The following is a 12,957-nucleotide window of genomic DNA, read 5'->3' as shown; positions in this document are numbered from 1 at the left end:
TTTACTTTACAGTATTGGCTAAAAAAAGGAATAATGCAAAGAATACAGTAAAACCAAACAGGTGGAGCACCAGGCAGACTCTGTTCTTCCGTATCTAAAAACACAGCCACTGTTCTTGCCAAGTTTTGCCTTTTTAAACTCCTATTCGGTGTTTTTCAGTTTTGCTACAGAAAGCCTGTTTGCCTTTATAGTATTAACAGAAAAAAAGGTTTCAGAATGCAATCTACTAATTACCAAGTAAATGATGAGCATGTTGAAATAAAGTAATATACCTTTCACCTAAAAGAAATACTAAGAACAAAAAAATAATCTTAACTGCTAAGACTTCTCAGGCTTAACAACTGTTTTTGCATTAACCTGTGAATCATCTTGAGCGAGACCAAGAATTCATTTGTGACTGAAATTCACCATAAGAATCTTCAATGGCCAAACTTTGAAATGCAATTTCAAATGCTCAGCTACTCTCTTCTGTTTTAAAAGGTAAAAATAACACAGATTGAAGAAAACATTTTTATCTGAGACTGCAACTATTCAAAGTTTAAACTTGTCTTGCTTAAAGAAGTAATTAGAACCAAATGCCATAGATCACTTAAAACCATAATGGTGTGGTGCAGCTGATAGTTTATCCAGAAAGTGTAAACTTAACGTATTTTGCTGTGAAGAAAAGGAAATAAGAAAGAAAGTCAGGAAGAGAAACAGCAAAAAAGAAACCAATCATGTTTTGAGGATTTTCAGTAGTCTATAAATACTCCAGTAAGCATTCTGCTTTAAAATAAAGAATAAAAAGCAGGTTTTGCCTATGTCATGTATATTGAAAGAGAGGATACACATGCCCACCTGTAGCCCATTTAAAACTCGCATGCAGACTCCAGAAAAGCATTAACAACATAAATATTCTTCACTTTGGACAAGTCAAAACCTGATAGAACTTCCTCAGCCTCTTACCCAGGAGTTTTGCAATGATGTACACTGCCTGCCCCCACAAGAAGAACTTTCCATCACGTCCATTGTTGCTAGGAAAACGTTTCTGACTGCCAGGGTTCTTCTTTTCCAGTTCAACAAAAGCATGTGGCACATAGTAATACTTCGGTACAACAGGACACCCTATGGAGTTTTAATACAAGTACAGTAAGTAAATAAATTCCACTTTCCTTACTATTTCATTGTAGTAGTGTAATAAGGCTGAGGTAGATTCAGATTTACACCCCAACAACAAAAAGATTGAACGGAAAGACTGCTGTTGTTCATGGTCATTGCTCAAAAGCACGTCAGTATAGGAAGCCCAGGGCAGTATCAAACTAGTTTATTTTTCACCAAACATTTGCACAGAATTCCTCCCCAGAACACATACATTGTCAGTGAGGCATCTTACTGTGCATAAAGGACAAAAAAAAAATCACCTAAACAAAATATGCAGCAGATAAAAAGCCATAACCAAAATTACAGCTGCATCATAGAGAAACCCTTGCAGGTCTTTTTCCTCCCATTTAACAGCAGCTCAGTATCAGACCATTTTTAAAAAGACTCAAATCTTGGCCAAAAATAGACAAACATTTAATTAAATAAAAATCATCATCTTTTGCAAGTATGCAAAACCAACCAAGTCGAAACTCAGCATTTTCATTTTGAAACAAAATGGCATAACAGCGTGACTGGAAGAGAGCATAACCTGTATCTAGAATTATGCCACAGGTAACAGAAAGGAAAACGTGCTGGGTAATGAAAATTTGGTGTGGGAAAGTTGCTGTTTCTTACAGAAACTAGTTCATTTCAGCAAGCATTCTACATTGAAAGAATAAGTCACGTTAAAATATTCTGCATCTAGTTGTGTAACACAGAAGCCAAGAACTGCTGACTACAGGTGCTGAGTTGTAAAACTGGAGTGTCAGTATATTGAAGCCTGTTCTGTTTTCAGGCCTTTTCCCCCCCTCCCACCCACATTTATGGTCTTAAAAAAACCCCTAAAACAAACAAACAAACAAATCCAAACCAAAAGCCAAAACCCAACAATTTCGGATAGATGTGCCTGTATGACATCAATAATCTTGTCTGCAGTTCCACCAACATTCTGGACTTCACAATATAAGCAGGAGAGTATTTATATTACAATTAACATGTTGCCTTTTTCACTGCTCTAAGCTAGAAACAATTTTATATGTGTACACCAATGTTTTTAAAAAAGTCTTGTGAAGTGCCATGCCAGAAAATGATGCAAGGAATTCTCAGCTGTACACAGGTGCAGGAATAGATGAGCTACCAACAAACACAAAGTGTATTTTGTAAATACTGAAGCATAAGTGAAGGAGGGGAGGAATGACTGAGTACAATTGTAACAGCATTTTTGCAGGTAACTTCACTTTTATTATCCCAATTTATGATGCAATGTAGCTACATGAAAAAGATTTCACTATTCCTACCTTGTCACTTATCCTTTGCTCTGACATGATTAGGAATATCAGTATTTTCATAAGATTAGTGAAAAGATAGTTTTAGAAGAATGATTATCAGACAATACCTTCAGATGTATGTTGAAGCAAAGGATCCAGAAGATCCTGATATTCCTTTACTTGTGCAGGATTTCCTCTAAAAACTCCTAAAAATAACCAAACAGTAATTGATTTAATGGAAGAAATAACTTTTCTGTGAGCTTAATGTTCATAGGTAGATGACAAAACTCCAGTCACCCTAGTGGGGTAGTGCCTATGTATTAAATAGTTCTTAAAGTATAAGAATGAACTGTAGCTCCTCACTTACTGCTACAGCTAAATCTCTTTCAAAACACTTGAGCAATCATGATGTAAGAGCAATATGATATTCTGACTAGTTGTAATTTAATCTTATTGACAATGCTGTAGAGGATGAAAAAAACTATTATGTGCTGGTGACAGGTCTCGAGCACAAGCCCTGTGAGGAGAGGCTGAGGGAGCTTGGGTTGCTTAGCCTGGAGAAGAGGAGGCTCAGGGGAGACCTTATTGCTGCCTACAACTACCTGAAGGGCGGTTGTAGCCAGGAGGGGGTTGGTCTCTTTTCCCAGGCAACCAGCACCAGAACAAGAAGACACAGTCTCAAGCTGTGCCAGGGGAAGTTCAGGCTCAAGGTGAGGAGAAAGTTCTTCACTGAGAGAGTCATTCGCCATTGTAATGTGCTGCCCAGGGAGGTGGTGGAGTCACTGCCCCTGGAGGTGTTCAAGAGGGGATTGGTCATGGCACTTGGTGCCATGGTTTAGTCATGAGTTCTGTGGTGATGGGTTAGAATTGATGATCTTTGAGGTCTCTTCCAACCTTGGTGATTCTGTGTGATTATCTAATAAAACAATTGTCTTAATATTAGGAATCATCTAGTGAGGAGAACAGTGGGGTAATGATGATCACCATCTATGAGGAATAAAACAGTGTTCTTAATTCTCCTAGAACAGGCATAAATAGTTCAGTAGCATGTACTGGACAGGAGTGCTTTAACTCTCCATATCTTACAAATGCTAAAAAAGCTGTCATCAACAATACAGAAAAGTCAGTAAGTTAATTAGCTTGTCATATGTAAGAAAATAGGTGTATGGCTGGATAAGGGCAGTTAATCTTTTTTTTAAAAGAAAAGAATACAGAAATTTTGCTGATGTGAACAAAAATCAGGGTATTATGAACTACAATTTACAGGATTCTCTGCTCTGTTTATTTGAGCAATGCCCCACTATTGTACAAGTAACAAAAAATAGCTATCAGAAATTTCCTAGATATTCAACAACTTAATAAATTTTGCTGAAAATCTTGCCTCTGTAAACCATATGGGTGTTAGCTGGGCAACAGACCTTCAGCTGAACCAGGATTCACAATATAGCATCTCGAGTTTTTTCCCCCCAAAGATTTCATTGTGCACACATTCAACTTAGGACACAGTCTCAGGCTGCGCCAGGGGAGGTTTAGGTTGGATGTGAGGAAGAAGTTCTATACAGAGAGAGTGATTGCCCATTGGAATGGGCTGCCTGGGGAGGTGGTGGAGTCGCCATCATTGGAGGTGTTCAGGAGGAGACTTGATGGGGTGCTTGGTGCCATGGGTTAGTTGTTTAGGTGTGTTGGACACAATGATCTTGAAGATCTCTTCCAACCCGATTTATTCTATTCTATTCTATTCTAACTGCCAGCTACTCCTCCCAGTTCATTGTCTTCCTGCAGTTTAAGTCACTCTTTTTGTATTTTACTTCTGCATTGAGGTAGTTTGTGGATTTATAGATACGTGCCCAAAATCTACTAACAAAAATTGTTCTATTTGATGAAATCATGGCACAAGGCAAAAAACCCCAAAACAACCAAGGGCAATACTTTCAGCTTTTTCTTTTTAATACAAGAGTAAAATGCTTGCTTTATTCTGCTAACTTCAGCTAAAGAAGATTATCTTTCTTTTCTTCCCCAAACTGCAAGTGGGCAGCATTAAATGTCAGTGCCTTTTTCCTCATTTTTGGGCATCACTCTGAAAAATGTCACGCATCGCTTTAGAAAAATCGATTGTGAAACCTTATTACAGCTTCAAACAAACTATTTTAATCTGTGGGTGGCCACAGAGGAGTCCAGGCAGATAATAGATCCTATGTGCCCATCACCATCTTTATTTTAAAATTATTTCACACACTGAAGGGGAAAAAAAACCCCAGATGGGCAGACTTTCATCCACTTACACATCTTTTTGATGGCTGTAACTCTTACTAGTTTTCTTACTCTGACTTTTGTTCTATGCAAGTTTTCTCTTTCATCCCAAAATCATGCCAAGAACTTTCCTGGCATGCCTCCTATTTTTAAGACAAATTCTAGGTAGTGGTACTTGGTGGTAGTTGATTTTTTTGTGTGGTTGTTGTTTTGGTGAGGGGTGGGTTTTGTGCTTATTTCTTTTGGTGGTTGTTTTGGGTTGGGGTTTTTTGTTGTGGTTTTGCTGTTTTGGGTTTTTGGTGTTGGGTGGTTTTTTGGGTTTTGTAGGGCTTTTTCCTGTGGATTTTTTTGTTTGGTGTGGGTTCCCCCCCCCCCCCCCCCCCTTGTTTTTTGTTGGTTTGGGTTTTTTTTCCTTGAAGTTAGACTTGCTAAGTGGAAAAGCATGGCCAGACAGCACAGGTATTTCAAAGAGGAAGCAGACCTCTTCTGGTTAGCTTTTTCCTCTTCTAAATTCTGTTTCAATTAGTACAGAATACCCAACTTGAAAAGATCTACTGCAACACTCGGTTTGCTAATGTGTTCTCTGTTCCACTTCCTCTTCTCTCGTGTGCTGCTGCTAAGTCCTGATATACTGTGAAAGTTTTTAAGGCTTAAAGGGCAACGCAAGTCTGAATGTCACAGATTTAAGCTTTTAAAAAGCCCTTTTCAAGTCATATTCTAGAAAACAGTTCATGTTCAGAATACTGAAATACAGAGGGTTGGATGCTTGAGGTTTTTTAATCCATAAGGCAGAACTCTCAATGAAATATTTAGTCTCACTTCACTATGGTTTATTTTGACAGGACAGAAAAACAACGTTGTCTTTCCTTTAATGGCTCACCTCTCTAATGCCGCTGAAGAGCAGGAATGTACTGCTGTACTTACCATCAATTATCATGTAAATAAAAAACAGAGGGAATTCACACTCAATGCCATCAAAAAGCTGAAAAGAAGGAAAATTAATCAGATAATTCATTATTTTGGTTTAAGCCAATGTATTTGAATACTCTATTGAATAATTTTCATAGCCTCAAAAGACAAACATGAATGCAAAAACATTTTAGCACATTAATGTTTCATTTAGGCTATAGCTGCTTAATTCTATGGACACTTTTAACTGTGCCTTTACATGAGCCACGGGGCTCATATGCAATCTATGTTTTATTTTCCACAGAAAAATTACTGGGGGGGAAAGTAAATTTTCATTTAGATAACCTTCACTGATAAATTCTGTGGTCAAAAGCAAAATAGTTTCCTATATGCTCAGACTGTAGTCAGCTGTGAAATTAAATGAAATGATAAATAACTTCCTTATTTGTTATGTGAAATCGACTGTACCCTAAATATAAATGGAAGCACATTCATTACAAACTGAATCAAAGACTTAACTTGCTGACTTTGCAACCTCTCCAAACTGCATATGCCAAATTACAAAATGCATCTCCTTTATCTGAAGCAATTTAGAATCACTGTGCAAGTCAAATTGCAAGTACAGGGTGAGTGGAAGGTGTGGTGTGGGTGTCCCATTTTTGTTGTGATTTGGCTGGGGGTTTGTTGGTGTTCCTTGGAGTGGGTTGGTTTCTTTTAAGTACTGCCTAAATATTGTAGAAACCCAAAATCTGTCCTCCTAGAGGCCAGGCATCTCTTTACCTTAATTTCTGCTGGTTTATAGTAACGTCGTGTTTTGTCCTCCAGCGCTGTCCTGTAGCCATCTCTCAGAAATCTTTTAAACCCACATTTTCCTTTCAATTTTCTAATAATTTTATCTAGTGTTTGACTGAACAAAACCTCATCATCCAAAGCAAATGCAGGATAACTTAGACAGGGCAAAAGCGCTGCATCAGTATTCTGGGTAAGGAGAGGGAGAAATAGCACATTACAAATTTAATTAGATTTCTGACAATTACTTGACACACAAAGAAAATCTGTTAACCTGCTAAGCAAAACATATCTGGAACATTATCAAAACCATAGTACTAAAATAGGGTGTGAAATATGCTTTCTGAAGAGGTAGAAGGATAAACTACTAACCAAATTTTTGGATATATGATTTAAAAGATAAATCCTTTGACTCTGAATCTGACCTACTTTGTGGTTATAATCTACAGGGATAAAAGAGCACATTCTAGAACTTTGTAGGTTTAGAAACAAAAATATCCTCCAGGTTATTCCTGAAAGAAACACAAACATTTGAGGATCCTCTGCTCAAAAAAGAATCTCAACCATTTCATAAAGGTGCCATGCTGAGAAGTGACTATGATTAAGTCATGATTTCTAAAAAGCTTTATCAGAAATACTCCTCAGGTGCTGTAGTGGGCAAGCCTATATGATTTACAATTAAGGGGATAAGGATACAATTGCAGGAAAAAAATATGAGAATCATGTGCATGGTGCATCAAAAACACAAGAAAAAATACTAACTTGTGCATCACCAAGGTGAGCTTACACAAACACAGAACAGTAGTTTAAAGTTATAATTCTTATGTCACACACTCTTTTGTAATTCCTTTCTCCTGATACATCAAAGATATTCAACCATTTAAAATGTTGTATTTTTGCCACCATCATTAACATGATCCCTGACATGAACCCCTCAAATGGAAAAAAAGGACACAGATTGCTTCTATAGCAAAAGTAACTTATGAAACCAGCTGCTGTTAGACTATTTCAAGCAAATAAAAATCAGCAAAACTGTTCTAAAAGACCACTAGGCTACTAAAAAAGTAGCTGACAGTGCCTTTTATTTTAATTATCCAGGATAACGACTCTGCTATAATTCTTCTACATGAGTAAACTATTAATGTTGAAGATTAATAATCTGTTTCGTGAACAAAAAACACCATTGTATTTTGGAATGAACAAAAAAAAGCACTAGAACTCTATTATCTCTCATTTTAAATTACTAATTTCCAACCCCCACATTTATCTTTGATGCTAATGCTGAAACAGACCTATTTGTTAATTAATCTATACTTATGTCACTTAGATTTACTCACTGAGGAAATACTTACTTGAAACACTAGATTATAACAACAAGAAATCCATATTCAGCAATTTATGATAAGCCAACCTTAAAGGCTTCTTTGGACAAAAGAATAAATTGAAGCTTAAAGTGTTTAAAAAAAAAGCAGGCACCGAGGGTATGGTGGTAACTAGGCCAAAACAAAACCAACCACCAAGACTGCCAATCCAGCTGAAGTTACTGCAAATCACTCTTATTTTACATGTCCATTTTCATTTGTTTTTTAGAAAACTACCAACTGGCTGCCCATTTAAAGCTAAACAGTCTTTAAAATAAGGACAGACAAAAATTTAACATCTACCCAGCAAATTCCTGCCTTTGTTGAGCAGAACATAACAGCCACCATAGAACCAAGAATTACATTAATATCCGCTTGTTTTCTCCACACCGTTGAGGTGAATTGCATTTAATTACTTACATGAGATCTTGACTCTCGGGGCAGCAAAGAGCAGAGAGTCTGCCTGTTCCGGTTGTGGGCATCAAAATCCACAAATATAACAGACCATGAGCAGCCCTGTAAACAGAACAGAAATTTATCTTAGGATAAAGGAAGGAAATTTCACCATGATATGCTAACTTAACTGCTTCTGTGTTTTATTTAAGTTATCTTGTATTAGTCTGGTAGCTGGCTATTTTAATCAGAAAATAAAACACAACATCAAGCTGAAAGTATTTTGAATATTAAAGCTTATTTAAACACAGCCAAATTTAGACAGTTTTCTCTACTACAGATTATTACACGAATCATTCAAGCTATGAACTCTTCCATCAATTCTTAAAAAATGACTCTATTAAGGGCAAACAAAAAAAGTAGTTGTCCCTCTCTGACCACAAGAAATGTTCTAGATAGTGATGCTGAAGATTTCATTACAAGTCAGAATACGATTTATTGGATATTCACCTGAGGTACTGCTTTGGAAATGGATTTCCACGGCAAATAAAAATGGTCTGCTTTTCAGCTATTGACGCTTCATGCTATCAAGGCTTACTCCTTAGCAAAATCCCTTTCTTAGTAAAATTCTGTAATTCACACCTTTTAATACCTCCTGAAATACTGTTTAAACAGAATCAACATCTTAAAAAATCATTACCAGTAAGCCATTTCTTTGACACTCACTGCAATTTGCTAATGAATGGATATCAACATATATATCCCATTGAAAGACATTTAACTCTGAACTCATGCCATTACTGTCATAAATACCATGCCATAATGTTTCATAAAACCACATTTCTCCTAAAAAGCAGTCTCTTCAAGTATACTATTCTCTTAGCAAGACTGTTCCAGAACCTATCCTTTCTAACTAGTAAAAACTTTCAGTTGCAATTAAGCTTCTACATAACTAGCTAACCACCCTTCTTTTTGTGCCAGAACTAACACGTCTATTTGGCCTTCCAAACAGAGGCTTTTTCCTTCCTTTAGCCACACACAAATTATGCACAGCTATCATACAAATAATCACCTTTTGCTTTGCTAAGCTAAACAAAACATGTTTTCCACTGTGCTTGTGGGAAAAAGAAAATCTCAGTTCTTTTCATCATTCTAGCAAGATCTTCTAAATGGTACCAAGATGAGAATGTACACAAATAATTGCATTTGCTTTGATGATTTATTATTAGACTTTCTTCTTAAATCAGATTTTGATTATTCACAAGTCACTAAATTAATCTACAAACTCTGAAGGCAATCTCTCTACATGTGTTAACATGCAGTTCCCAAATCTGCTTCAGCAAAGGATTCTTTGGGGATTCAAAAGCAGACTAATTTGCATCTCATAAAACAATCTACATCTTGTTTTATAAATGAACTATATTTCACTTCTGTAAAGCCTGTAAAGTTCTGTGGTAGGGACACCAAACAAAGGCTTGATTAACACCTTTTTTTTCTACAGACTAATGTAGGGCATGGAGCTTCTATACAAACCACTGATTATACTAGGACTGGGTCACACTTGAAACAGTGCTCACCTTGTCACTAGCAGTCCCATTCCAGCACACACATGCATGCACCATGTACTTCATTAACTAACTCACACAGAGCCTCTTCTGTAGGTTGGGTTTTTTGGGTGTTTTTGGTGGGCTTTTTTGGTAGCTAAATATGAAAGTCTTACATAAATGATAAAAATTCTAAGGCACTTTTAGTCTTGGGATACCCTGAAAACAGGTTTGGATTAACTATACCAAGGCTACAAAAATGTAAGTTACAGTACTTTTAGTAGTCATGATTCTGAAATTATTAAGTAAAAACATAAGCTGAAACACAGCCAGTTCACACTGCATCCCAAATGGAAAAATCAGGCCTGTTTTTAGGATTCTGCCATACAAACACAAACAGAACTGAGGGCAATACAATGAAGTCAGGATCTGGCTACAGTCAATACACAGTAAAGGATTATAACAGAACTCTTATGCCAATACCATACATATTAACTACTTCATACAGTTTTATAACTTTTGTTTCAGAGATGCAAAATAGACTGGGAATGAACATAAGACATATAGGATATCAAGTAAATAAACTACTTATTATTTTATCTGTTAAAAGTTCCCAGTGGGTAAATAAATTTTTACTGAGGGAACATGAGGATTACAGTTTGGCTGTAATTTTATGCTTGTAACTCCCACTTTCTATGAAATACTATTGGTATGATGCAAGATGAAAATGAACTGAATTCAGAAACCATGGAGGAACTCCTTTGTCCATTAAAGCATGTAAACTTCAGATAAAACAAGAATCCAACAATTTTCAGTTCATAATTCTTCTCTATTGTATCTGGCACATAGAGAGAGTAACAAAGGATGCACTAAAAACATCTGAACGTGAGTTAAGCTGTACTTTGTTACAGAAAAATAGCATTATTGTAAAACATAGTATTTTTTAATGTTTTCTGGAATTCACAGAGGGAGGCATCAAACAGTTTAATGTGAATATCAAGCATGAGGGTCCTTTATCTTGTCTTCTATGGGTTCATTCATGAATGCACAAGGGAACTGCCCCATCGTGATACATTCCAAGGTATGTAACACACATGCATATGAGAGCACAGCTATGATACTACATAGCTGTATTCATTAGCCTCTTCCAGCATCCGTAGCATGAATGGCAAAAATCTGCATGGAAAGGCTGAGTAGTCTGTTCCCTGCACAATGATTTATGCAGGTTACACTAGCTAGATGCAGGTGCAAAGAAGTTTCTCTTGAGAGGCTCAGCAGGATTTCTCAAAGCTATTGGAACACAGCTGGAGCTAAGCACAAAGGCAAACTCTGCTGCAGACAGAAGGTCAAAATGGTTTCTGTTTATGCTAAATATCTTGGAAATAAACTCTCAAAGCATTTAAACTGGTTTTGCTCCAGCAGTTTATTCATCCATTTCAGAATTTAGTACAAAAATCATTTGGAAAAAACCCCAGCAGCCACATACATGGGTGCTTGAGACTGCTGGGAAAGTAAAGATTTTAGATAAATACTGATAAGGTGTCTGATCATTATTTAAGATCCCTACTAGTTTCTAGTTCCTAGCACAGAATATCAGCTTCTAAAATGTAGGTAAGGTAAAACCAAACTACGGTAACTAGCTAACTTTTTGGGGACAAGTGTATTTGTGTAAGCATTAAGAACACTTTGTTACTACACTTGTGAGCAAACAGCCATCTATATTACCAGAGGAGTGGTTTCTAAGTAGAACAAGTCTGTTGTACCACTACAAATATAAAGATTAAAAAAGAGCCAGCAAAACAAACCAACCAGAAAACCCAAACCAAACCACAACAAAAACCCCCCACAACTGCAAAAACAAACCCACACTGAAAACATCATCATGATTAGATACCCAAAACAAAGGACATCCAAGTCTACAGTGTCAGAGATCCTTACTTAGGAGGATCTCCTGGTTTATGCCATAAGACAAAGGAGGGTGTAGCATTAGTAAGTGGTATAGCTTTTCATCAGTAGGTAAGATTGTTTACTAGACTGGACTTCTATGTTAGCTACTTGCTACTTGAATTGTAACACACTCTCATGCCAGACATCTGAAAAGCTCTAACAAGATCTAGTTTAACAGTTGTTTTTATGTCAAACTATAAGAACTTTTTGTCCAGTACTCCTAGTAATTATTTTATATGACTGTTTTGATCCATACCTTCCATTTTACTAACAGAAAAATGGATACACAAATAATTAAGAATGTTTTAACAAATCAAGCAGTCCAGAAAAGAACCTGGAATGTAATTTGGACTGTCTCCAAGTCACACCTTCACAGCTCACAAAAGAACACCTGATAATTCCCTTTATTCACCCTTTTTCATTTTACCATTTATAACTTCTCTCATTTATACTAATTTTTTTCTTTCATGTCACAATAGTGCATTTAATCAAGTTTCTTAAAGCTGAATGTTTGAAACAGACATATATTACAATCCAGAAGTCAGCTTCAAGTGATTTACACAAGAAAGTGAGAGCCCAGGTATTCAAGAAAGAAAGGGGGATGAAAAGATCCTATCTCAAAGCCAGCAAGAATATATAGAAACTTTACTCAAAGCCCCATACAAATAGTACTTCAAGTACTATCAAATTATCAAAACCCAGAAGGACCATGTACTACCTAACTTCAGAAAAATATTTAAGTACCAAACTATGATACTCTTGGAAACACAGACAACTTTTTTAAACTTAAGTTTTGAATGTCACTCTAAGAAGAAATAACACATATTTCATCAATTAATATTTAATTCAGATGAAATCCAAACATTTGGTCATGTAAGCAAGCTCCATCAGTTACTAGTCAAAAAGGATGAAAGATTCCAAGGAAACAACGCAAGACAAAGGAGATGAATCAAACATTTTTTATTACCTGATTTCCAAAGAGATTGAAACCATTAATTGCTTCTAAAGCTGCTTTTGCCAGCCCCACGGAACTGAGGAGAAAACAGAACAAGAAGAAAAGTAAGAGAGGCATCATAATTCAAGCCCAGGCTGAAATTAAGCACATTTGACAGCATTCAGAGCTATGATTTTATCTTGATTTGAGTTTTGTGCTTGATCATTATGTTAATAAAACGATGATGCACCAAATTTGGGTGTCTGGTGGCAGATTGTGTTGGGGTTGGTAGGTTTTTTGAGTCTTTTTTTTAATACTTTCCAGCAATTTGTCTTCAAATGTCAGGGACCATCTGGAAAGAGCACTTCTGCTCTCACCTTGCAACTATACATCTGGCATTCTGTATTTCAAGGTCTCGCCAACAGTGCATTAGCAGAGGATTT

General features: G+C 36.4%; 1 protein-coding gene across 3 annotated transcripts in view; it reads right to left on the bottom strand.

Moving 5' to 3' along the window:
* The window catches only part of PHKB (phosphorylase kinase regulatory subunit beta), a 67,501-nt gene that overhangs the window by 32,916 nt on the left and 21,628 nt on the right, over positions 1 to 12,957 (bottom strand). For all 3 annotated transcript variants that reach the window (XM_054170165.1, XM_054170166.1, XM_054170164.1), the window contains 6 exons: positions 12,548 to 12,611; positions 8,117 to 8,212; positions 6,327 to 6,524; positions 5,562 to 5,619; positions 2,516 to 2,593; positions 946 to 1,104 (listed from right to left, as the gene is read on the bottom strand). In XM_054170165.1, coding sequence (XP_054026140.1) covers positions 946 to 1,104; positions 2,516 to 2,593; positions 5,562 to 5,619; positions 6,327 to 6,524; positions 8,117 to 8,212; positions 12,548 to 12,611 — 653 coding nt within the window. The remainder of the gene's footprint in view (positions 1 to 945; positions 1,105 to 2,515; positions 2,594 to 5,561; positions 5,620 to 6,326; positions 6,525 to 8,116; positions 8,213 to 12,547; positions 12,612 to 12,957) is intronic.

This window comes from Dryobates pubescens, chromosome 19 (genome assembly GCF_014839835.1).
Source record: "Dryobates pubescens isolate bDryPub1 chromosome 19, bDryPub1.pri, whole genome shotgun sequence".
Classification (NCBI taxonomy): Eukaryota; Metazoa; Chordata; class Aves; order Piciformes; family Picidae; genus Dryobates; species Dryobates pubescens.
This window is presented reverse-complemented; position numbering and strand designations above follow the sequence as displayed.